Below are 27,961 nucleotides of genomic sequence, written 5' to 3'. Positions count from 1 at the left end.
TTATTTTACAAAGAAATCGTAATCGTAAAATCCTGTTTGAGAGAAAATAATCGGGATTTCCTTGTTAGGCAAAATTGAACAGCCCTACCATGTATAGTAAGGCATTTTTGGGGGGAAAACATGGTCCATGGTTAATAAATAAATAAAATATATTTTTTTAAATGTAATTACAGTCTTAAAATATTTAAACAATTAAGGCATAAACATTATGTAAATTATATGTCCATTGAATGTTTCATGTATAGTTTCAAAACACAAACCCTTTGAATGATAAGAACAAGTAAAATAAAGCAATGACATTCAAATATAAATGATCATGTTAATTAAAATACTGCACCTTCTCCCTCCACCAACAACAGAAGTATGGATCAAGTGCCAATATATTCAGTAGAGAAAGCTATTAAAGTTATTGTTCCCAAAGTCTGTTTTAAAATAAAGGAAAATATTGACATTTAAGTGTTTAACCTGTTTGCAAAAGTATCGAAAACTATCGAAATACATATTGGTATCGGTATCGAAACAGAAATTTGGTATCGTGACAACACTAACACACACACGCACACACACAGTGTGCAGGTTTTAACTATGACAACTTAGGGGTACTGTTTGACTCCCAAACTATCAAAGTCTAAGTCTTAGACCAAGGACAGCTTGGGACCTATAAAATAAAAATAAATACATAAAAAAATCAAATGTGTATAAGCAAAATAAACATACAACTACCGTTGAAAAAATCACACATCAGTAACCAACACTTCAAAATAAAAAAAATAAATAAATAAACCCAAAACATAATGAATGCAAACTCGGGACAGTGGAGCACCGCAGTGGCGTTAAACGGAACAAGGTGGCGAGCCTGCACATCGCTATACACACACACACGCACACACACGCGCACAGTGGAGCCCCGCAGTGGCGATAAACGGAACAAGTTAGCGACCCTGCACATCACAGCTCACCAGCACACGCACGGTGCAAGCACATGCACCGATTTTCTTTCATGACTATTTATTTGAAACATGTAAATTCTCTGTGTCTGCTGCAGCATCCGGTGCGCATTGCGCGCTGTTACAAGGTGCAACGTGTGCGCGCACGCACACACACTTACACGCAGGATAAAAAAAGGATGAAGGATAAAAACGGCTGGTCCAGATGTGGTCACGCTCACACGACGGCGGATGATTTCTAACACATCGTTGCCATGCGAAATCAAAGACTGGAAGGTCTCTCGAGATGGTGAGTCGAATATCTTTATCCCCCCCCCCCACCCCCCCCCCCAAATCCCGTATCAATTCATGCAGAAAAGCTCGTTTGAGCTTCTAAAACGCCGTTCTGGATGAGCGATGGCGGTTTTCGCACACGTCCAATGTTTGGCCAAAAGCAGCCGAATCGCGCCGAACGTGGCGACATCGCGTCGGCCGAGAATGACCTTCAGCTCCGCATCGGAGGTGCATTAATGCGCGCCGGTGCAGTCGTGACGGGAACGAGCAGCGCTTTTTAATTATAGTGCTTTGCAGTTCGCCTCGCCTCAACCACCCAACCGGGCACGGCCCAAATAGTTCATCACAATGGCACTGGCAATAGCACAACATCACACATCGACACCTATGCTGCACACTCGGGGACATCGAGGTGAATTGGGGTTTGGGTGCAGGAAAAAATAAGAATATTCTTAAGTAATTCTTAAATATTCCCCAAAAATCCAAACATTCTCTGGTATACTGAAATAAACCCTAAAAGTTACATTAATAACTTAAAATCAGGTAAAGGTAATACCAATAACCCCAGATGTAACCAAAATGTGGTCCTAATTAGGTCTGCAATGTGAATTTAACATACCTAGATGTAACCAAAATATTTCTTAAAATGATCTAACTATTCTTAAATCTATTGAGGTATTTCATGAAAGTTCCCTTAATATCTTAAAATCAATTAAAGTTAAAAAGGTAAAGGTAACCCCAAAAACCTAGATGTAAACAAAATATGGTGCAATAAGGGTTGTGCAATTCATCAAAATTCAATTACAATGACCATTACTACAATCACGATTACAAAAATTAACAATCGTAAAAAACGTCAACGCACTGTTTACACATAAGAAAAACAGATTTGAAGTTATACATTTGCCCCTTTTTAAAAAATTATAATTCCTAATTTTATACTTTTTCATTATCGAGCAGCCCTAGTCCAAGTGTTGAAGTACAATGTGATTTTTTTTTTGCTAGGAGGATGTCATTAAAAACACCAGAGCTGGGCACTTGACCATAATCATAAACATTGTTGGCCCCCGCCCCATTCCGCCCCCCAACTCAAAGAAAAAAAAAAAAAAAAAGAGTCCGTGATTGACGTCGCTGCGGAAGAGACGCTAACGGCAGAGGCTTTTTAAGGATCATTAGCTGGCTAATTTACTATTCGAACCCGCTGTGGACACGCTTCAAATGCGGCAGTAGTATTTACCCAACTGCGTGCTTCCTTGCATTGCGAGCCCCGGGGTTGGATTTGTCGTATTGTATAATTATTTGGGTCCAATAATTATAGAGAAGAGTCGTAGAAGAAGAAGTCGCAGAAGTCGTAGTCAAGTTACTGCACACATCCCCTCCTTCCCGGCCTTCAAAATAAAAGCATTCCAGCAAACCACTATACACTGCAGGTTTGCTATGGCGTATTTCCGGAAGTAGTGAACGGTGACGGCTGACCATGTTTTTACCACGGAGTGCCCACATCAGAAGCTGTCGGGGTTCGAGGAGGCTGAGAAGGAGAGCATCCCCCCCAAACGTCCTTGACCGGAGCTATCAAGACTTTACCAAAAGAGACGATAACTGAGGAAGGGGAACAAGAACGGGGGGAGGAGAAGGATGACCATTTCCAAGCTGCTTTTTATGTCTAAAATGCTGGAAAAAGTGGTGCACTCACAGCTAAGATCATAGTTGGATAAACACAATATCATGGAAGTTTTCCAGTCAGGCTTCAAGAAGATGCATAGCACAGAGCTCACACTTCCGGACTACAAAATGACATCATCAAAGAGGCGGAATTTAAACATGATGTGACGCCATATACGGGGCGTGGTTAAAGCGGGACTTCCTGTGCGACGTCGCACCTGTCAAAAGTTTGACGAAAGCGGGATATTCTTATTTTTTGCAGGAATTGGAACGGGGAAACCAGGACCGTTTTCGTCAAGCTTTGAAGATATTGTCTTTTATAACACAATGCAGTATAACTTTATTCAGAAAGCACATTTCACTCACTGTTATTCCAAAGGAAGGGAAAAATAAAGAGCATTGCCACTATAGACCTACATCACTTTTGAATGTGGGCTATAAAATGTATACCTCCATTATGGCCGAGAGGTTAGAGACATTGATGCAGGACTTGATCAATGAAGATCAGACAGGCTTTATTAAAGGAAGACAAACACACTATAATATAAGACGGAGCCTACACGTAATCGAGAATGTATATAGCAAGGGAGAAACTGCACCTTTGGTTAGTAGAGACGCCGAAAAGGCTTTCGACAGTGTGAATTGGACGTTTCTGTACAAAGTACTTATGAGATTTGGATTTAATGAGGAGTCAGTGAATTGTATTGGATCACTTTATCAGGAACCTCAAGCGAGGATTCAAATAAATGGTGGCTTGACAGGACGATTCACCTTGGAAAGAGGTACAAGGCAAGGATGTGGCCTCTCGCCGAGCCTCTTCGCATTGTTTATTGAGCCTTTGGCACAGATGATTAGACAAGAAGAAGATGTCAAAGGGGTGACCATAAGGGACGAGGAACATAAGATATTGTTGTTTGCTGAGGATGTATTGATTTATTTAACTCAACCTGACACAAGCTTCCCTAAAGTGATGAAGCTCTTAGAAATGTACGGCAGGTATTCGGGCGACAAAGTAAATGTTACAAAACACAGGTCCTGTCGATAAATGATGTGCCGTCCCGGGCAATAAAGGACGTATACAAAATGAATTGGAAAAGCAATTCCATAAAGTATTTAGGAGTAAAGATAGTGAAAAAAAAACGATTTAATGCGAATTATGCGAAAATAAACCAAGAAATTAGGAGGGATTTAGAGAAGTGTTTTTTGATATGAGCTCAAGGATAGACGTGGTTAAGATAAATGTTCTGCCAAAGCTGTTATACTTTGTCCAGTCTCTGCCTGTGCTGGTTCCGAAAAAACAATGTGTGGAATGAAACAAGTGGATATCGAGGTTCATATGGGGAGGGAAAAAAAACTCAGGGTCAGATACAAAACTCCGCAGCTTCCAAAACACAAGGGCGGACTGCCTTTGCCAGGACTCCAGGAATACTTTTACGCTGCGCAAATTAGGCCCTTGATATACTGGTGCAAAATGGAAAAATATAGAATTAGGGATGATTGACACTGGGATACGGAATTTAATAGCGCACAAGGGTCTGTTGAAAATTTGAAGCTGGTTCACATTTGACAGTTTGTTCCTGCGGTAAATGACAAGGGATACAAACAATGGGCGAATAAAGAGAAATGTGCACAATAGTTGAACGAGGTAAACTGCTGAGTTTTGAAACGTTGAGGGACAGATTTGCACTGGAGGGACACGACTAATATCGATATCTGTAATTACATGATTACTTCGTGAAGGAGGTCAAATCTACCAAGGGGCGTAAAATGATCGAGGTTTTTAAGAAGGCTTCTAAAAGAAGAAATTGTAAAGCAATCTAAGATACGTACAGATGTTTGATGTCTTATAGGAAGCATTCATCATTTTACATCGAGGAAAAGTGGGAAAGAGACTTGAAATAGCAAATAACGGAGGACGAATGGCCGGATATTTGTAAAACGCAGTGCACATCCACAAGCTCCAGGATCTGGAGGGAATTTAATTGGAAGAACATGGTTAGATTTTTTTATTACCCCCAAAATTAGGAAGGAAATAGTAGCCACCCAACAAACATGCTGGAGATTATGCGGCCACATAGATGTTGACCATGCACATATATTCTGGTTTTGTCCAGGATTACAAGTATATTGGGATGGAATTTGGTGTGCTTTAATGAATATAATGGGCTATGAAATACCGAAAACATGTAAGGTAGGGAACTTACCACGGGACATAGTGCAGAAGGAAGATGAGTATCTTGTGACAGTGCTTTTATCAGCAAGCAAAAAAGTGATCACGCGATGATGGTACAAAACTGACTCACCAACCGTGGATCAGCGGATGAGCACTGTGGAAGAATTACTTGTAATGGAGAGAGTCACACACCGAATACGACTATAATTGGCTCAGTTGGAAGACAAATGGAAGAAAATGGACGAAATGTAGAACAAATGGAAGAGGACAAAGACGCCACCGTGGGACAATAGCGACTCATACACTGTCAAAAAAAAAAAAGCACGATAAAACATTAGTTTAAAAAAAAAAAAAAAAAAAAAGCACATTTCACAACAGCGGCAGCTGTTACAACGCACAAATTAACGATACTAAAACATATACAGGAGACACCAGAAAACAGCGGAACAGTGTCAGTCTCACGTTGCGTAAAAAGCCAAATAATAAAAATGTGTCGTCGAACGAGTTTTAAAAATGGACAGAGAGGGGGCTTGCCTAACATTTAATGGAAGGTCAGTCCAGCGGGAAGGACCGGCAAAAGAAAATGGTCCGCTTAGTCCTCGGCACCTCCGGTATCGTCTGGCTCGCAGACCTGAGGCACCAGGCAGGTGCGTAAGGCTGGAAGAGCTCACAGAGGTATGCCTGGGTGAGCTCCTTTAAATATTTGAAGACAAATAGAAGCATCTTAAATGAACTCGTAAAAATGCACTGGGAGCCGGTGAAGAGGCCAGAATTGGTGTTATGTGCTCCCTCTTCCGAGCTCTAGTTATTAACACAGTCAAGAGAAAGGAGACGTTTTTTTTCTGGGCTCCACAATCTTTTTTTTTTTTTTTTTGTAAGCGTTCATATTGCATTATAAAATACTGTTCTTCAAAACAACTTTGCAGATTCAATCTCCCCGGCTGCCGGCACTTTCCCTCGGTTCGCCCGGAGAGCGTTGTGGGCTGAGGATGACGTCAATGTCGGATATATGCGACCTTCCGGTTCAGACTGCGGTCGCATCGCAAAAAATCGGAATACGTATCCGGTCTAGGACCACATATCAAAGTGGCCCAGGTCGCGTTTGAAAACAACGGAATTGAGCCGTTCAGACTGTCGGAATAAAAAATCTGATGCAGGTCGCATATAGGCAAAAAAATTCCATCTGGGTCGCATTTGCCTGCGGTGTGAACCTAGCCCCGTCCATAATACGTTTCACTGTATGCATCCAAGTTACTTCCTGAAATGCAAAATAACTTTGTATTTAATTTGATATGACTCTATTTTCATGTTTATATGATTGATGCCATACATACATTAAAAGGACAAATCATGATTACAGTATAGAGTAATGATTATGTTGTGTAATTGAAGGATTTGTAGATTTAAAAAAAAAAAATGCTTTTGGAAAATATGTTGCGGGCATAAAAAAAAAATGGAATTGACATGCACTGTGAGCATATTCCAAAAGAGACATTTAATGGCTTACTGTACTTCAATGGAGCAATTTTTATTTTAAGAAGTATCAGTCGAAAGTCCGCACTTAGGATATATTTTAAAAATCATTTATGAGGTTGGTTTACAACGTGCTCATTGTTCAAACAAACTACCACTTGAAGGTCAAAAAATAAAAACAGATTTTTTTTTCATAGGCCAATAACTGGTGTTAGTTAAAAAAAAAAAAAAAAAAAAAAACATTACGCAGTAAAAGAAGCACAAAAAAAACCAACATTAAAAACAAAATCTTTACTCAACTCTTTACAATCATTGTTTTTAAAATGGCAATGAACAAGCTGAAAGGGAAGTAAAATTAAATAAAGCCTGAGGGTTAAGAGCTGAATAGTGCTGATCACACGCACACATACCCCCCCCCACCCCCCCCCACACACACACACACGCACACCAGGACAAAAGAAAAAACATTTCCAGTCAGCTTCCCATTTGAGTGGAGGAGATCGAAGTGTGTGTGTCAAAGCGGCGCGTGCATGCGAATGTGTCCTGAAGAATTGTTACGGAGCCACTGATGCAAATTCCTCTCAAACCTTTTTTCACTTTTTTTTTTCACGTTTTTCACCCATCTCTCTCTCGTTGCGCTTGCTTCGAAAAAAAAAAAACAGGCATTAAGAGGACCTGTTGAAGGCAGGATACAGCCCGCTGGATTGTCACTTTTTAACTGCGCAATAACCAAGAATGCAGCCACCTGTAGTCAATGACTGTGTAGGAACATCTTTGCTCTTGCATGGATCCCAACTGCAAGTCAAATCCAAGGTTGGCAACAGGAATTTATTTGACCACAGGTGAAAGTAGGAGTAAAAACCAATGCCGTCGATACTATTGGAAAGCTCGACATTTAAGAAGTAGGGGTGAAACTCGGATTAGTCTTTGTAACCGCTTTCTGGTCAGAGGTTCTTGAAATTGGAACTGTGGACGCCTAAAATTCCATCCATGACTTGCATTGTTTCGCTATTGGCGGCACGACTCGGTCGTATACTTTAGTTCATACGTTTGGAGACATATTTTCCTGTCATTGGTTCTGCTCTCTTTTCAGGACGGAGTAATGTCATCGGCACCAGTTCACAGGATCCTACGACCGCTTTTTTTGGGCACCTTCATCCTGGGGTGCTTCGTGACTCTCTTTTTGATGTATTTTAAGCCAACCACTAGCTGGCTGTCGGGACCTGTGGAGTCCAACGTCTCCAGCGAGCGCGTTAAGAGTGTCTTCTACGCCAAGGGTGACCGCGACGTGACCACGTTGCTCATCTGGTTCTGGCCCTTCGGAGAGATGTACGACCTGAATGTCTGCCCCTCAAAGTTCAACATCGACGGCTGTTTCGTCACAGTCGACCGGAACCTGTACAACAAGTCGGACGGCGTTCTCATCCATCACCGTGACATCAGCTCCAACTTGTCTAACCTGCCGCTGCTTCAGCGCCCGTCTTTCCAGAAGTGGATCTGGATGAACCTGGAGTCACCGTCGCACTCACCCCAGCTGGCCGGTATTGAGGACATCTTCAACCTGACGCTCAACTACCGGCGCGACGCCGACATCGAAGTGCCTTACGGCTCCTTGAGGGCCACTGAGGGGGAGGGCAACTTTTTCCCGCCCAACAAGAACAAGCTGATCTGCTGGATCGTGAGCAACTGGAACCAGGAGCACGCGCGCGTCAAGTACTACAACGAGCTGTACAAGCACATCGAGGTGCACGTGTACGGCCGGGCCTTCGGCGAGTACATCGCGGAACAGGACTACTTCTCCACCATCGCCAGCTGCAAGTTCTACCTGGCATTTGAGAACTCCATCCACAAGGACTACATCACGGAAAAGTTCTACGGCCCGCTGGACGTGGGCACCGTACCTGTGGTGCTGGGCCCATCGCGGCAGAACTACGAGAACTTCATCCAGGGGGACGCCTTCATACACGTGGATGACTTCACGTCGCCCAAGGAGTTGGCCAATTACCTGCTGCAACTGGACAAGAATGAGGACATGTACCTCCGATACTTTGAGTGGCGGCGGCACTTTAAGGTTAAGAGAACGCAGTTCTGGGCGGAGCACACGTGCCTGGCCTGCGACTACCTGCGCAGGCACAGGGAGTACAAGTCGCTCAAGAACCTGGACAAGTGGTTCTGGGGTTAGGTTGCGTCACCGGTGAAGGCTTTCTGGCTTTAATTCATCGGCCTCATCAGAATCCCTCCCCAAAGCTTGCACATTTTGTTTTTGTTTTGATTCAGTGATTTCATGTAATGTTGAGCCAGTTTTTGGTAAGCCTTATTTGGGCTTTTCTCTTGTCCCCGCAAAGTGATGCCTATTAACACATTCAGCAACGTTTCTTACCGGCAAACCTTACGCTTTTTGGACCTTGCACATACATGTATCATGACACATCCCAAGTGACCAGACAAGAGTTAAAAGAAAAGTCCATACCGTTAATTCACAAAAAAATCTGTTTTTTAGCATTCGTATCTATCACCCATGCGTAAAAAGTTTGGGAAAAAATGGTCGGTTGCCGGCTAACTGCTAACATTCGGGGCCGGTGTTCATTCTTCTTTTAACAGCCCCTTTGTTGAGTCCTTCTTTTGGAATATGGATGTGTTGCCAAAAAGAAAACCGTCCACCGACGGCTCGTGTTGCGATGTTTTTTGTGTGACTAGGTGATCCCTTGGCGGGGACCGAATGCTGTCTGTCATCTGTGAGAGTTTTTCTTTACAGTAGGGCTGCACGATATTGGAAAAGCATAATATGCGATATGGATGTTGACTATAGCGATATCGATATTTTTGCCATATGACATTTTTTATTACCTAATGAAAGAAGTAGATTTTTTTTTCATGCGGCAGAATAAGCAAGATCAATGTGTTCTTAGAGAATTAATTGGAATTACCCTAGATCATGTCCAACTATTCAGGTGGCAATGTGCATTGAAATTGGCATCCAACTGGTCAAATTCAGGTCAACGCATACAATTCTGTAACTGCTCCAATAGGTTTATTGTCCACTGCTGATGAACACCATTTTTGGTGAAAAACCTTTCGCCTTCTAAACAGGAATTTAGGAGTAAATAGAAGAAATCGACGGTTTTGCCATATGCACCAAAGTAACTGGCGTAACTCCTACTCAACAGCAACCACTCCCTGCCACTCAATGCAACCCTCAAATATAACAGCAGGGGGCACAATTAATGTGGAGTCTTTAGCCAATAACATACAGTGTCATTTTACCATTATGTAGAAAGCTACATAATTTTGGTATTACCATGAACTTAGAAACACGACAGTTACAAAATTCCATAAGAAAATGAATGAATTTTTTTGCGATTTTGCGAAAATTGCATAGGCCATTATCGCGATGTCGATATTTTTTCGATATATCGTGCAGCCCTAATTCATAGCATCTATTTTTTTCCAAGCATTCCGAATGCACACTTATTCGTGTATATATACAGGTTTGTGTATAATCATCGTTCCCGGATATGCTCAATGACATATTGTACATTCTGACCCACCTGCCATTCCATTTGCTGCAATGTCTGCCTTTACAAAGATACTCGTGCATATAACCCAAGATAATTTTTACTACAGTTTACTAGCTTCGACGGGTGCCGCTGTTTTGGTTTGCAGTAGAGTTCCAAGGACTATTATGGACAATGCGCACAACCTTGCGCAACGACTGCTTGTCTATTCGTTGATAGATGTGTCCTGTCCATATGAAGTAAGATCACTTTAATGCTCTTTATGTGCATTGATAGGTACTGCTGTTTTGGTTAGCAACAGAATTGACACGTGTTTGAGCAGTCACCTTGTGAAGGGTTAAGAGTTTCTGTGCTTACCTTACTAGTGGAATACTGCTTTTGTTTGTAATCCACAATATCAAATGATGACGTGTTTGTATTTATCGTTTGTAAATGCAGACCTTTTAGCACATTTCTCATATTGGATGGTGCATGGGTTCCGTTTGTGACTGCTGGGGTATACCGTACATTCACAAGAACAAGAAACGTGAACGACTTTCCACACTTGGTTTTGTTTTGAACCAGAAAGTTCCTTTCACCTCAACGCTCAAATTAGGCCCAATTGTCAGTTCGTGGGTACCCCGCTTCTAAGATTTGTGATGCTAAATGTTAAAAAGCGTTGATTTATGACTGTTGGCCCTGAGGAAACAGCACTGAACATACCCCATCTGACTCATCTCAATGATGCATCGGCTCAACGCAGAGCCCCTTCGGCGCCCAGAAAATAACGCGTCGGGGAAGCAAACCACTTGAGATAGCAGAATCTCTGAATGTTGTGAACTCCTGTTTTCATCCCATAGATTAGACCAACGCTGCCACGTCGCTCGTTGGCTTCTTTCGCAAAACTTGTTGAGACTGAATCGTCAGTATCTCTGCTGATTTCAACCAGATTGAATTTGATGTTATTTCTTTGTTTAATATTTAAACACGGATGGAGGAATTCCTTAATCAAAATGTTTGGGTTATATCACAAAACATTGGTATGCGTGAATTTCTCCTTATTTCCCATATTTGACGTCAGGATGTTTACTTTCAACAACAAACCAATTTAGAGTGACTTAATTTTTCTTTTTCTTTTTTTTTTTTTACATGTATCGGAGACGCTCAATGTTCTGAAATCCCATTTCAACACTTCAGTGCCACTTTTCTAGACAAGCAGCTGAGGCTGGATCCTTAATCGATCACAATGCCCATCGCTGGTATTGGTATTACTTTTCCACTGAAAGTACATGGTCTCCTTGTTTTATGACAGTCGTGTTGTGCGTAAACAATACATAGTTAACACTGTACCTTTTCTTTTTTTCCATTTGATTTTTTTTTTATATTTATGGCTTACAGGTGTTTTTCATACAATATTAACTGGAGTTCTGACTTTACTATGGCACAGTCTGAACTGAACTAAGGACCCCCACCTGTACTGTGCAAAGTCAGCCTTTTATGCAAGATAATTTATATCTTCTGCCATACACTGGAAAGTAGTGGTGTGCGATACTGCAACAATTTACCGATAAGAAAAAATGCAAAGCCAGTATTACCAATACAAACAAAGGACGATAACCAATTTCCAATTCTGATCATTTCGGATATTTAAGGTGGTAGCCAAATGGCAAAATTACAATGAATTTCCTCAAATGTACCCCTCTGGATTATAAATTAGTTAAGAGGACAGAATTTTATAAATAGAACAGAGGTTTCATTACATAGGTTATGGGTCATAAACATAATAACAGTAAGAAAAATGTTCTCTATTCATTTTCTTGTCTGTATTTTAAAAATAAATAATACATTTAAATAACAAATACATAGAAAAAAAACCACAAAGCAAAAATACGTGTTTGCGCTGTTTAAAAAGTAAATAAATGTATTTAAAAAGATTTTAAAAATTAATACAATTTCATTTCACACTTCATTGTACTATTTTTCTGGATTTAATGAAATCAAGTGTACAAAATGATCACTCTACAACAAATACTGTAAAACATTCAAAACAAAAAATGTTTGTTTGTTTTTATTTTAGGTGTGCACTTCTTTTCTGGATTTGAAAACACAATTACAAATTAAAAAAAAAAACTCAATAAATTGTGAGTAAATATGTTAATTACCTAAGCATCCCATGAAATCATTGAATTTATGGAAAAACTGGCCTGCTCTATGATTTAAAAACAACTGCAAAATGCATCTTATTACACTGATAATAATACTGACGTCAGTATCGATAATGTCTGTATTTGGATCAATGTGTCCACCACTACGGGATTTTTTTTTTTCGTATGGAGTGCCACAGTGAAACTTGTATTTATGTAAAAAGAAAAAAAAATAATGTTATGTGACAATAAGAGGTGTGAAAAGGGATGTGTTGTGTATATTTTTTAAGTGTTCGCGTCGCACCCTGACATTGATGGAAGTGTCGTCGTACTTTTTACCGAGCTTTTACGACTTCAGGATAGAGTACGCATGTTGCGTTTGTCCGCTTGTCTCTCTCTTGTTTTGCCAAACTTGTGCAGCTTCCATGTGTGCGAATGTAACGCTCTCGCGAAGGGATGCAACACCGTATCGCTGATGTCCAAAAAAGAACACACACACAGACGTCGTACGTGGAATCAACTTGTGTGTCAAGTGTTTGGCCATTTTCACTCATTTGAAATGGGTCACTTGAGTTTTTTTCATATTTGCCAAATCACTGTATTTTGCCAAATGTTGTATTTGAACTCTGGATGTCAACTAGTGTCAAAGAAAAATAAAGAGGAGTGAAACATTTGATGGCTGTCCTGTGACAAGACAGGCACCGCATGGGCGGATATATTTAGTACTGTAGTACTATTACTGATGTACACACATACATATATATATATATAGAGAGAGAGAGAGAGAGAAAGAGAGAGAGACATATGGAGAGTGCAGAAATGATAAATTCATACTCAAACGCTTTCCATGGAGCTGTTTAGTCAATATCATTCAGCATACTCGTAGAACATGTTTTCCCCCACTACAGCCTGCCACACCCAGTTTACCGTGCCACTGTGTATTTAAAAGAAGCACATAGCCTTGAGTGTGCTAACTTTATGCTAATGCTAACATCTATTTGACTATTTGAAAACAAATTGTGCAGCAACTCAATGGAGACGTTCAATATAACAGTATTTACGGTTACATACTCTTTATCGAGTGGCACAATGCTCAACTGGTTCGCACGTCCACCTCACAGTGCAGAGGTCCGGGGTTTGATTCTGGACTCTCTATGTGCCTGCGTGGGTTTTCTCCGGGTACTCCGGTTTCCTCCCACATTTAAAAAAAAATGCATGGTACTGTAGGTTAATGGAAGATCTAAATTGTCCCTTGGTGTGATTGTGAGTGTGAATGGTTGTTTGTTTACGTGTGCCCCGCAATTGGCTGGCAACCAGTTCAGGCTGTATCCCGCCTACTGCCTAAAGACAGCTGGGATAGGCTCCAGAACGCCCACAATCCTCGTGAAAATAAGCAGTTTGGTTAATGGATGGATATTCTTTATGCTCTGAGACAGGGGTGTCAAACTCATTTTTGTCGCGGGCCACATCATAATTATGGTGTCCCTCGGAGGGCCGTTACAACTGTGAACCCTTAGAAATTATCGATTTATTTGATCACATGTACACAACAAATTAAAGGATAACTAGTTTTGAAATCAGAAGACAGTAAATAGTTTGTTCACCTCTTTTCAATGTATTTCAAAGGAGGAATTGGGAACAAATGTTTGCAATATCTTATATGTAGAGTTAAAAGTGAAGACAATTTGAAAGGATTATGTCAAGTCGACACACATGATTTGCCTTCGCGGGGAACATAAAATGATGTTGCGCGCTGGATCTGGCCCCGGGACTTTGAGTTTGACACCTGTGCTCTGAGAGGAGCTGAGAGGATCTTTGACGTCTATATCAAACAATCAATCAATCAAATTTATCCATATAGCACTTTTCATACAAAAAAAATGCAACTCAAAGTGCTGTCCAATCAAAATGTCCAAAACACAACATAAAAGGAAGACCCGCGGTCTCTGCGGACCTAACGTCCTCTGGCAGGCTATTCCAAAGTTGAGGACCAAAATGGCTGAATGCAGCCTCGCCGTGAGTTTTGGTCCTCGGTCCTCACCCTAGGAATAATTAAAAGGCCGGCGCCAGAGGACCTCAGGATCCGCGAGGGTTGGTATGGTAAAAGCAAATCAGACAAATAAGATGGCCCAAGACCATCAACACATATATAAACTAATAAAAGAACCTTAAAATCGATCCTGAAACACACGGGGAGCCAATGCGGCGATTTTAAAAATTTACAGACGTCAATGTAAAGTGTATAAGTCTGACTTTCTTATAGTGCCCTCATGTGGCCAAGGCGGACAGAAGCGCAAAGGCCATTCAATTGACACAAAGTGGGACAAAAACTTTGAATTCCCTATCATTCTATTCAATGATTGATTTTATAAAGCACAATATTATATAGAGTGCTGTTTTTTTTCCCTATTAAATATACACATTACAATTTTTTGGGGGGTGAGGCAATTACAACGAATGAATGGCATTTCCACGTCAGTGGGGAAAGGTGACTTGAGATACAACTTATGTCACGCGAGTTGCCAGCGTGGTCACGGTCACAGAACAAATGAAACTTGGATCTCACAGCATCACTGTACCACTGAATTGTCTTACTATTGTGGACAAAGGCGTACTACTACATGGACCTTAAGTTGCATATCAAGGACATCGAATAAATGCCCAAACGGCTTTCCGTACAGGTGTACCTAATGTGTCTATTGTGTATCTTTACATTGGAGTAATAGCACATTTTTTTGCAATAAAGCCGCCCTAAGTTGATGTAAGACAGATCAAGTGATGTTCACACACGCACACACACACATGGAGTGCAATATAATGCGTGTGGGCTGTTATAAATAAGCCTGGGAGAAACCCAGATAAGTGATTGATGATGTCCAAGAGTGCATGTTGTGGTGGTTACGCCTCAATCCTCTGCCTGTTGTTAGTTACGCCCTGACCCTCAAAAACACGTCGCTATTTGCATCCCTATCCTCTGGTCACTGGTGGGAAGTAACCAAGTACAAATACTTGGTACAAATACTTGGTTACTGTACCTAAGTCCAATGGTAAGGTATCCAAACCTTACTTGAGTATAGTGGTACCTTAACTCCGTAGTTTAATTTGTCACTTGTATCTCAGATCAGGTTTCCCCATTGAAATAAATAGAGATCTTATCTTATTAAACTGTTCCAAAAATGTTTTTTTTTTAAGAAGAAAAATAGCACTGTGTAGAATTGTGCTGATAAACAAATACTAGGAAGAACCTAAATAAGACATTAAAAAATGAAACAGTTGCTGCATCTTTTGGGTGTTAAGTCAATGGACATTGTGCTGCTCCTTCTGGTGTGCATGGCTTGGTCACCAGTGGGCAGAATAACACATTCAGTGAGTGGAACCTCAATTTAACTGATTAACTGAGAAAGGGGTCGCCTGAGAGATGATAGTACTACTTTTATCGTGGCCTACAGTACAAAAGTATTGTTTTTATACTTTTTTCAGCTTCAGAAAACAGGTGAGCCATGATTGGTTATTACCTGAGCCCTGAGCAACTGTGATGTCATTTTCAGTCGACAGAAGTGACAAAATGGCCGCCCTCTCAGAGATGGATAAAAACGGGTGGATTTTGCTGCTTAATTTATATTTCAGAATGCCGTGTTTCAGCTAGTGGGCCTGCTGGGAACATATTCTTGAAAAAATATGTTTGGGTTGGCATCCCCTTTACGCCAAAAAAACGTGAACAGTATTTCCACCTTTACCTTTTTCTTTTTGCTATATCTGTACTTCTACTCAAGTACAGAGTACTTTATCCATCTCTGCCTCTGCGTACGTGTGCGGTTGTATGTGTATGTGATAGTGGGTGCAGTGATGCCTTTAATCCACTGATGCTATTCGAGGATTAATAGGAAGGCTCAGTTAACAGTATTCGAGGGTGCCGGCAATCTGCAAGAGTCAAGGAATTGTCAGCGAGACTTCATTAACATGAGCTGCACTGCACATAAAATATATATATATATATATATATATATATATATATATATATATATATATATATATATATATATATATATATATATATATATATATATATATATATATATATATATATATACAACTGACTAACTTAACAAACTACAGAGAAACCCTAATTTGAAAGCCTCTAACGTGTTCCAAACTTACTTTGAAACCCCAAGTCTTCAAAATCTCACTTATGCTATAAATCGTCACTTATGCTATAACAATTATTTGACCTCTCTGTGTATTGACCAATCTAACTACCTACTTTATCCATCGGCGGTTGGTATGTCAAGGTTGCTCACCCCCTCATGCCATGACTCATTTTGGTGAACATTGAGGGAGGAAAATGGGTCAGACCCAGTGGGAGGTAAGATTCCCTGACTTGTCTTCCCTAAAGAGGTGCAAGGTTCTTTCGCCCCACCCATAACTGTTGCTTGTCCTATTTGTTGGCGCTCCATCTGTACCCTGAGGGCAGGTGGGGGGGGGGGCGCATTTGTGTCATTAACCTCCACAGCGAGCCCTCGTCTAATGGATGCCACTTAGGATGTCATCACCATGCCAACCAGCTGTCGGCGAGGCCTTTGTGTCGCCTTGATGTGTCCGACAGTCACTCTCTCCCACAAGTCGTCGCCTTGAAAAGGGCCGTTGGTGTAAATACTTCAAACAACCTCTGATGCCGAATATACAAAGCCTGAGCATATTCAGATAAGAGCGCCACCAAGGTCCAAGTCAGATAAAGGCTGATTCAGCCGGACAATCAGATGGCAGTGGCCCCACCCTCGCCGATCAAAATGAGAGGATGTACAACACGCGAACTCATCAGAATTTTAAAAACTATTTCGTTTTTGGTGTTGTGAATAATCCAGAAGCACCTGTTGTCTATCAGTGATGCTAAAAAAAAAATAAAAATAAAAATCTAAGCTTCATAACACGGATTAAATAAAAGGGCATGCAATTTGTTGAACTTTTCAGAGGTGCTGAAACTTTAAGGTCTTTACATTTTTTGGATTGTCATCCGCTGGACTCGAGCACTGTTGTGCTTTAATAAGACTCTTTGTGTAATCTTCTTACAAATGGAAAATAGAGTCAAATCACGGTCAGTGCAAATTATTCCTAAGAGACGTCTTGTTTAATGCATACGAAGGGAATATTAAGTGTCGACAGGAGATAGTTCATCTTGGCAGGGTAGCGTCCCTGTCACGAGGTCACGGTGTGTGTTTTATGTGTGGGTGTGTTTATAAGTGTGTGATTGTGTGTGTGTGTGTGCGTGTGCGTGTTGGAGGATTAACCCCTGAGCCAGGGTGGTCTTCCGGGGCTATTTTTATGAAGATGCCTGCCCCTCTTGATCCATTAGGAAAAACGATAGGAGCACATTAGTTCGAGACTGAAAAGTAATTTGGCGACTGTCAATCACTTCTAGATGCTGCACAAAAACAATAAATTGGATTTGCCTTGTTTCGGAAGGGCTTCGTACATAAGTCCTATGGTGCACAAGCACACGTACTAGCAATTTAATACAGTGTGGTACCTCAATTTATGACCCAATTTACAAGTTTTCAATATACTGTACAATCTGTTGCCTGACTAATTCATTTGCTTTGACTTAAGCGCAACAATTTGAGATATGAGCACCAGATGGTGGAAGCGAACCTCCCAACAAACAGCAGTTATCCAAACAGTGAGCAATTTTAGCCAAGTGTGCTAGCGTTTAAGTGGTTTATCATATTTCCACTAGCAAGTGAAGTTTCATGTAAAACATAAACAAAAAAATATATAATCCCACGTTGTATTTAACTAAACTACATAACTTTGCCTTATGAAAGTCCACTAGTTTAATGCTCAAACATAATGGGAAATGCCATAGATGGGCTAATGAAACCAACACCAATATGGCAAACTAATATTTGGACACAAATGGTAGCAATATATGCACACAGATAATATAACAACACTCACACCCACTTTCTTTATCCTCTGCAAAAAAAACAGCTAATATTACTGCAAATTTTACTGTGAGTGTCTTCTTCGGGGCTCTATTTTTATGACCGGTGCAAATCCGGTGTTAATCCGCATGGAGACATGTTTGACCCAGTGTGAGTAATAGTAAAGCAGATGTGGCCAAGCCGGCGTAAAAAGGGCTGTTTGTGCCGGTGTGGGTATGACCACAGCCGACCCCATTTGCCGTCAATCAAAGCAGCTCGTCTCATCCCCTTGAAATGCGGCGCACTCTCATCTCACATTCAGACATCTCTGTACCATACGGAAAAGGACGCAGCCATCAGTGCATGGCCGGAGCATTTTCACTGTACCCTCATTGAATCCACAATGAGCTGAAGATAACCACTGACAACTTAAATATGTCTGCAGACCACATGTATCTATCTCCACCTCGGATAGTTCCTTTGCCGCCACTAGTTGACATTTGTGTGCTTCTAGTACTACGACCAGAGCTGGGCATCATCTAACCCAGGGGTGGGCAATTCCGGTCGTCGAGAGCCAGTGTCCCGCATGTTTTATATGTGTCACTCTGCCGCAACCCACCTGATTCAAATGATCAGGATCGTTATCCAGTCTAGCAAAAAGTTCAGTCTAACTGTGTACATGGGTGGTTTTCTTTGTTTTGGTGTTTTCATAGACGGGCGAAATTAGAAATGGGCATTTGCGCCGTTGTGGGCGTGAACACAGCTGATTTGATTCCTGGCCAACCAAAGCGGCTCTCATCATTCCCTTTAAATTCAGAGCAAGAGAGTTACAAAGTCTACATGGCGGAAGCATAACATGCTCGCAGGAGTCCATGCAGGAGATCGGCACACACAAGGTACATTTTTAAGTAAAGAAGATCTTTACTTGTGGATGATGCAAAGTTGGCCGCTGCGAAGTGGGCAATTGGAGACCGCCTTCCAACACTAATCGTGCGTCTGTGTGTGACAACTACAATCGCCATCCCGCCCAAGCATACACGCTAGTTGTGCCGTGGTCAGATGGGGTGCTTTTAAAAATATATCAAAGATGATAATACTATTTACATTTAATGAATTCATTCCTACAGTGATTCAGAGGGATTGTCCCATGCTGTTGTCATATTTATGGATGAATTACGATGACATCGGCCACGCACCTCCGTGGAGCTCAGAATCTGAACAAATCCACCAAAATCGCGTTAACACCACATGCGCCACGACTTTGACCTGGTTTCACTTGATCTAAAGTCTAGTCTACTTTCTGCCACCAAATTGTAAGGTGCGCCGTGGGCATGTAATAGAAAACACCATCGGTCCGCCAGAACACCCAGCGAGGGGCAATGCGGTCTGCCAAATTCCCAAACACGGTAATGAGACTTGCCCCGGAACAAAAATGAGGATGCGCCAGTTTTTAGTCCGAGTACATGTGTGCCTGTACATGAAAATAGGGACCTTGATGTCCATCTTAAGGTCCATGTACTAGTATGCTCTTTGTCCTCACTAGTAGGACAATTCAGTGCACTAGTAGAACGACTGCCTCTTACTTGTAATGTTTTTTCCACTACTGCCTGCTAGTGTTAATAGCACACCCAATTGTCTTACAAGTGAGGACAGACTGAACTAGTACATGGACCTTAAAATGGATATCAAGGATATGAAGTAAATACTCAAAGTGTTTTCCAAACCTCCAGGCCTTCTTTTCTGGCCCAGAGTTGAAAAGGCTTAGTGATGAGCTGGACATGGTCTCCCTTAAAAGGTGCAGAATGATGCAGCAGCACACGTCTGCCCTCCCCCGGAGATTACAGCTAATAAGAGAGGCAGTATTTATAGAAGACACCCCCCCTTGGCCCGGTGGATACCCCTTAATCCGTGCCTCACCCCTTTTTCCATACCGCCTGTACCTCATCCTCATTCCCGCTGCGTATTCACTAAGTGCTGCAAGCAACAATCAGGAGCAATCATGTCCACCCGCGAGCGCTTTGACTGCCATTACTGCAAAGATTCCCTGCTGGGGAAAAAATATATCATGAAAGAGGACACACAGTACTGCACCAAGTGCTACGAGAACCTGTTTGCCAACTGCTGCCAGAGCTGCGCCAAGCCCATTGGCGCCAACTGCAAGGTAGGCAATCAACATGCGAATCCTATAGCTTGACTTACGAATGCCCCGACATCACTTGGTCGCCTTTCTTGCTTTGCGAGCAAAAATTTGACTTACTGTACTTTTAGTTATTTGACTGACGAATCAACTTTTTATAACCGTGGTCCTAAGCAAGTAAGTGCTAAGAAGGGGATGATGACTATTCTGCCCTTCCTGAGAGTGTTGTGTGCAGCTTGGCACTTAGCGGTCTTCAAAAAAGATATCAAGTCATCGTCGTTTGCTTTTTTGCTACTCCCAGTTAAATTTACTATAAAACTAAAAATAATTCAAAGAGAATTAGATGTTGTGTATTTAACCTAACCTAAAGTAACTTTGTGTTCCGAAAGTCGACGAGGTGAATGCTTACAAATTACGTGAAACGCAGGCTGACAAAACCAGCGTTGACACCGTGGTAGCTAAAACAACTTAACAACTAATATTTGAAAACAAACGCTGCATCCAACACATTCTGACAGATCATATGACAATACTCACAAGCATATATTGTTTATGCCTTGTGAACAATTATTTTTTTTCACTGGAGCAGTCTTCATGTTTCATCATCAGCTCTACATGTCGATATGTATGCAGTATTATACTTGCGAAGGTACACACCGGAAGGATCGGCACAACGTCCACCGAGTTAATGGAAAATAGTGTTAGTGACAGCTAGCGATAACTAATAGACTACCACAACTGCCAAACTGTGAGCATTATACGGAGGCAAAGAAGAAAGACAAACACACACGCAAACTAAAAACACCCAAAACAGCAACGCTGCAAGCAAGTAATGCTGAAAACGCAAAACACTGCAAACACGCGAACGATGCAAACAAAAAATATGAACACTTAAATGCAAAAATAAAACAAAAACGCAAGAAAGAAATGCTGCAATCACAGCAAAAAGGTGGAAGCAAACATTAGAAACCACAAAACAAATGAAAAATGTTGTTGTTTGTTTTTTGTTTGCATCATTCCTGTGTTTGCAGCGTTGCAGGTTGGCCGCTAGCAGCATTTCTTACTTGCAGCGTTTTTGTTCTACAGTTTTCTGTGTTTTTTTTTTAAATTTTTTTTATTTTGCATGTGTGTGTTTGTCTTTTTTTTTCTTTGCATCATTTTTGGGGGGTTCGCATCATTGCTGTGTTTGCAGCGTTCGGCCCTTTGCGGCACGTTGGCCACCGTAGCCGGTTGTAATTCATTCACGAGGAGAGCAACAGTGACCAACTGCCAGACAAATAGTGAACCCATAGAGATGACTTTAAATATAGCGTCAATAAACATAAACACCACTACTGGGCAAATAATAATCCCACTGTAAACGAACTAGTACAGTCATACATGGGCATCGGCTTGAACTTGTTAATAGCACAACAAATAGAATCAATTATGATATGCTCCTACTCAACTATCAATTGATGTGACTAGGACCTGTCCTACAAGGACCATCATTGGCACGAGGAATGCTTCAAGTGCGCCAAGTGCAGCCGCTCCCTGGTGGAGAAGGCCTTCGCCGCCAAGGACGAGCTGATGCTGTGCACCGAGTGCTACGCCCACGACTACTCGTCCAAGTGCGCCACCTGCAAGAAGACGGTCATGCCAGGTACGCGCACCGCCGCCCCCCTCCACACTCCGGGCTCGGATTACTTTGCGCTATTTTACCGTCCATCAACAGTCTTGAGCACGAAATGTCTACCACTCGTCTATAACGGCAACATAATACCAGAGAGCTATGTGCTAAATCCCTTCCAAGACAAACACTGGCGTTAGCTCGTTCCAGGTGTGGCTATTTTAAGTGTCCGCTCCCGTCGCCCCCCCTGTGTCAGGTTCCCGCAAAATGGAGTACAAGGGCAACAGCTGGCATGAGACGTGCTTCCTGTGCCACCGCTGCCAGCAACCCATCGGAACAAAGTCCTTCATCCCTAAAGATGACGGCTTCTACTGCGTGGGCTGCTTCGAGAAGCAGTTTGCCTACCAGTGCTGCGCTTGTAAGAAGGTGAGCTCTATTGGGCCAAAGTGTGTTGCTGTTTGGAGTTACGACCTAACTTTTCCTAACAAATAATTGTGCATCATCTACGATCCCACTCTATTTCGAATACGAAGACAAATGTTTGCCTTGAGTACGACATTTGAATAGTGAAGACATTTTTTTTAATACGATTTCTTTCTTTTTAATACGATTTTTGTTTTTTCAATTCAGTCAGTTTTAATTCGTTTTTAGGGCATGTTTGCTAGTTTTTATTAGTTGTACTTTTTCGCAAAAGCTTTGTTTTAGTTTTTAATTAGTGTTAGTATTAGCTTTTGTTAGTATTTGTTACAATATCAATAAAAAAAATACCAATGTGTGTTCTAAAAATTGTGTTTTTTCCTGTCTCCCAAAAATATTTAAAAATGACTTAGGCAAATATGCGATGTGGCCAAACGTTTTGTGAAAGTTTAATAAAGAAAGTAAATAAATTAATACATAAAAAAAAAAAAAAATTGAAAAAATTGAGAAATTCGGAATTTTCCGCAAATATGCCGAACCGTGAGTATGTGAAGGTTGACTGTAGCTGTTTAAAGTCTGGACAGTCTACGTTATGCTGCTATCAGCCTTTTCTCAACAACCTTGTGTACCATCCAACTATTCTGAATATAAATAATGACACATTTGGAGTTTTATATTGGAATAGTCATGAGTGTGCGTGGTATGCTTCAATCACACTTATTACAACAGTACTGAATACAATCCTACTATCTTTTGCACCATAAGAAAAATAAGCATGTTTACAACTATCTATTTCGAATATGAAGATAAATGGCTGTTTGGAGTTTTACAATAGTCGGGACACTGCATATAAAGTTTTTTTTCCCAGCAACACTGTGTGTTCTATCCCCCTGTTTATTTTGAATAAGAAGACGCGTCTGGATTTTCACACTAAAATAGTATGTGTAATACTATTTAAATACTATTACTATTTATAATACTAATACCATTTATACTAATACTAAAATACTGTGATATGCTTCCATTGTACTTTTGTCAACAACTTTGTGCATGGCCTAACTAATTTTGAATAATAATAGTGTGCATGCGTAAAAAAAGTGAACTCACAAATCAGTGTGTTGCTGTTTGGGCTTACAAATGTGCATGGTATGCTGCTTTTGCACTTTTCTCATCAGGATTGTATGTGATGCCATCTATTACAAATGAGAATACTGGAGATGAATGAAGAACGTTTGCTAGGATTTTATAGCACAACTGGAATAGTCACAAGAGTGCATGGTATTCACCAGGCCATCACTACGGGTGGCGTGACGTACCAGGACAAGCCGTGGCACCGCGAGTGCTTCCTGTGCATTGGCTGCAGGAAGCAGCTGTCAGGCCAGCGCTTCACCTCCAGGGAAAACTACCCGTACTGCCTGGAGTGCTACAGCGACCTCTACGCCAAGAAGTGCGTGGGCTGCACCAAGCCCATCACAAGTGAGCCAATATTCATTCATCTCTCATTCCAACTTCCTCTCGTGATGTCAATGTACAGCAAACGGGTCATTACGGAATTGGAGGACAATTTGAGCAGTTGGCAATATGGAAAAACTGATCATTTACTAGATTTTTTTTTGTTTGGTTTTATTTGGTTTCAAGAAAACCAGGTAATATAGCAGGATATAATATATCTCAACCATCAATAATATTTCCTTTGGCATATCACATATTTTGCTGTTTGGTGCAACCCTGTTACAGACACCCAGGCACATTTTTTGTACACAGTTCATTCTTTTATTTTGTACCGCCGCCCATTCGTTTAGGGAGTAATTTCACTGTCGACCACTAGATGGCTGCCCACTATTTTGTTTCACACGGTAAACTTGAAAGAAGATGCATGAAAATAATAGTATTTCAGCTCAACTCAGGACAGCTGTGTTTGTGGCATTCTATTACAATTGAAAACACTGAAAAATAAACAAGATTTACCTTTGCTCTGCAGATGGTTAGGGCAATTAGCTAGATGGTGTCACTCCTATTGAGTCAGATCATTGAAAAGGTTTTAGAAGCAGGGTTGAAAGTCACAAATCAATGTTAATGTCAGAGTTTTCAGAGTGCATGCTGTGTTAGCTTTTATGAATAACAAACAAAACACATTTTTCTGAGTAACAGGAGTACCAGGATTGCGTTGGTTGAGTGGCACACTTCACCATGGCTGAAAACATTACAAGATACCAAAAACAGAAGAAAGGCTTACCTTAGGTCTAACAATGGTCAGAGCAATTAGCTTGATGGTGTCATTTTTACTGAGTCGTGCAACTTACTTTTCCTCTCTTCCTCAAAGTGGTTAAAAAGCTTTTAGTAAGAGTGTCGCGAGTTTGCGTGGATGATTTGAAATTTCACATGGCGGGTGAGGAGCTGGGCCGAGTGGTGGGAGGAAGTCTGGAATGACCCAAGCATTTGTTGTTTTTTGCACAGGTCTGGCTGGGGCCAAGTACATCTCGTTCGAGGAGCGTCAGTGGCACAGTGAGTGCTTCACGTGCGGGCAGTGCTCCGTGTCCCTGGTGGGCCGAGGCTTTCTCACCCAGCGTGACAACATCCTGTGCACCGACTGCGGACGCGAGAAGTGATCAGCTACGCTCAATCTTGCATCGAGCTAATGTTTACGAATGGGAGGGAGCGCAAAGATGAACAAAGTGTCTTTAAATGGAAGGTTTGTACAACATTTTGAGGCTTTTTGTCTAGATTTTAGTTGCGCACGCAAGTCAGTTTTTTCTCTATCCTTCCTCCTTGTCTTACTGCCGAGTCTATCCCACCCTATTGTACTGACTATATTTCATTCTACCTACCTATTTACCAATTCTACCTACTATATAACACCATACCCTAGCATACCATAACTCTACCAACTAACTCTACCTTACCTACTATCAATTTCCCAACCGACCTATTTGTCCTACTCTAGCCTCCCAACCATTTTATAACCTACCTCTCTGCTTGTCCTATCTACTATCTACAGTACTGTACATACGCCACCCTACCTAGCTGTCAAATCAACCAAACTACTTGCCACATCTGCCGACTATTTCACTGTATCTACTACACTTTGTATTTTATACCCTACCAACTCTACCCAACCCCTTAATGCCATACCTATTACATTTTACCCTGCTTACCTACCTACTCTACACCACCCAATATATTACAGATTACCTTCCTGCTTACCTAACATACCAGACCAACTCTACCCGACATACAAAACTCTACCTACTACTCCTACTGACCTACCCCCTATATTGTACCCTACCTACCTGCTTGTCTTATCTACCCTACTCCACCCTACCTACTATATCATATCCTACCTATATCTACTTGCCCTATACTGTTTTACCCTAGCTATTATACCATACCCCAACCACCTACTTGACCCTACTATACCCAACCTTGCCCTATCTACCTAAGATACCCTGCCTACTGTATTATGCATTACACACTACCTTCCTATCCTATCTTCCTGCTCTCCCCTACCTTTCTACTCAACTAACCATATTATACCCACATACCTAAGTTATTGTCTTACCTACTATCTATCTACTCTGGCCTTTCTACTACGGTATACCCTCCCTCCCCACCTACTCTATTCTACCCTGATATACCCGACCGGCCTACTTGTCTTGTGTACCTACTCTACCCTACCTACTACGTGTATATTTGTTGCATTTTCCTGCTTTGAAGCTGACTATATAAAACAAAATTGAATGGTGCTTAGTATCATGCATTGCAAGCAGGCATCAAATTGAACAACTTCACAAAGCCCTTAAATTGCAGTTCTGTATAAATGACACTGACATGAATGGGGAGGCCGAAGTTGTTGAATAAAAGAAGGGGATATGAATACCACTTGATGTCTCTTATCCTAATCTGTGTTCAGAAATGATTTATTAAGTGTGTATAAATAAGTACTATTAAAAATTATATACAGTAATACAATGGCCTAATTATTTACAAGTTACAGGTCACTCTCATTGTTCTCATCACGTGACTTGACTGTTTCTATTGAATGAGCCTTCACACTAACACGTGTACGGGAGGCAAGCAGGCACACGCAGCATCCAGTGCGCGGAGCTGTTCAATGCAAATATCTAAGTGGGGACTACAGATGCTATCGTGCAGCACCTGGTTCTTCAAGTGAGTCTGCTAAGAGAAAGTAGAGCCCAAATATTAGGCTCCAGCCAGTCGGTGTTCCGTGTCAAGACCATCCCTTTCCTCAACTACCTGCTGGTGCCGTGGGACGGAAGCATCAAGGCCCTCCCCACGTCTAAAGTTAAGACAAGTCAAATTTTCTTGTATAGTCCTGAACCACAAAAGGGCTTCACAAGCCCACGGTCGACAGAGATACGCGAAAGACCCTCATCAAAAGCCCCAACCGGGCAAAGAAAAACTCCAAACCAAATGTGTTGGGTGGAAAGACAAGAAATCTTGATAAAGGTCCACAGATGGAGGAATTCCTCCATCCAGGATGACCAAGCTGCAATGTATACTGACTGGGCAAGAGTAATATGGTGCGACACAATGTTAACTAAAACACCATGAGAGTCCATTTAATCAAATGAAGCACCACAGGTAGACGCCTTTGGGCAAGTAGTTATTCCTCAGGACCTAACTTGGTCGGTCGATGCGGAATTCTCCCTGTAGTCCATCTCGGCCTGGAGGAAAATCCGCCGCATGCCTTCATTTGAGGGGTGTGACCAATCATTGAGGGTCTCACAAAAGGGTCGTTCACACCCTGGCGGTCAGAGCCGATGAGTGGCAGGAGGTCCGGGAGGTACCTCTGTTTGAAGACATGATGGCCACGGTGTGTCGTTATCTGTGTGTGGCCACAAGTGACTGATAATTCTTGAGCGGTGTGGCCATGTGGGGCATCCAGAAACTATTTTCCAGAAAAAGCATCCGGCAGCATGTTATTGTCGCCTTGATGGGAGGCGGTGAGTTCCTCGTCAACAAGCTTGTATCTTTAGGTAAGATGTTTTTAACAAGTAAAAAACAAAAATGTGGAAAAACTAGTGTATGAGTTATGATGTGCTCCCTCTACCTCAGGCATGTCTGTAATGAAGACGAGCATATGTCATCATCTCTACTGCAGTGGCCCAAGGGGGTGCTGGCAGCGGCTGCGTGTTTCCTCCTCTACGTCTTCAGCCTTCTGCCTTGAGCGCTGTGCATCTACTACACCTCGGTTGAGCCGAGTCACTTCGCACCACCCGGGGTAAAGCTGTCAGTGTCGGGCTGAACGGCACTCTAACATAGTGAGGAGGTAAGGTTTTGTGTGGGGTTTTTTTTTGCTTCGCACGAATCGATCTTGCACTTGATTCGCCATAGGAGAAAAGCCGAAAGGACAACAACAACATGCTTATTTTATGTATAGGGAAGTGATCCTCAATATACTAATTGGTATGCAGACACTCCTTGTGGTTGAAAAGGGTAACTGAAATGGTCGCCCCAGGCATCCAAATGTGGTAGGACAGGATATGATACACACAGTGTTGTAGGGCTGTTCGATTTTGCCTAACAAGAAAATCCAGATTATTTTCTGTCAAACCCGGTTTTACTATTACGATTTCTTTGTCAAATAAAAAATAATGAAAAATGAAGTATTTTGAATGCCTTTTATCTAATCTTAATTTTTCTTTCTTTGAACTCAAAATGGCAGTCAATTTAACTTAATACACACAGAACAA

The 27,961-nt window shown here is 41.6% G+C and overlaps 2 protein-coding genes and 1 long non-coding RNA gene across 3 annotated transcripts in view; 2 read left to right on the top strand and 1 right to left on the bottom strand.

The window, feature by feature from the left end:
• The window catches only part of LOC147137364 (uncharacterized), a 92,120-nt gene that overhangs the window by 23,756 nt on the left and 40,403 nt on the right, over positions 1-27,961 (bottom strand). The window lies entirely within an intron of this gene.
• fut9a (fucosyltransferase 9a) lies at positions 440-12,840 on the top strand. Its single transcript, XM_086050394.1, has 2 exons — positions 440-1,236; positions 7,622-12,840. Exons 1-2 carry the CDS (start codon positions 1,234-1,236, stop codon positions 8,708-8,710), a joined length of 1,092 nt encoding a protein of 363 aa, XP_085906520.1. The 5' UTR covers positions 440-1,233; the 3' UTR covers positions 8,711-12,840.
• fhl5 (four and a half LIM domains 5) lies at positions 20,009-26,210 on the top strand. The gene is made up of 5 exons (XM_086049110.1): positions 20,009-20,245; positions 21,689-21,863; positions 22,087-22,256; positions 23,537-23,723; positions 24,705-26,210. Exons 1-5 carry the CDS (start codon positions 20,084-20,086, stop codon positions 24,854-24,856), a joined length of 846 nt encoding a protein of 281 aa, XP_085905236.1. The 5' UTR covers positions 20,009-20,083; the 3' UTR covers positions 24,857-26,210.

Source organism: Filicampus tigris, chromosome 13, assembly GCF_054856515.1.
Source record: "Filicampus tigris isolate MCC_2025a chromosome 13, RoL_Ftig_1.0, whole genome shotgun sequence".
Classification (NCBI taxonomy): domain Eukaryota; kingdom Metazoa; phylum Chordata; class Actinopteri; order Syngnathiformes; family Syngnathidae; genus Filicampus; species Filicampus tigris.
The sequence above is the reverse complement of the archived record's forward strand: the minus strand, read 5'-3'. Positions and strand labels throughout refer to the sequence as shown.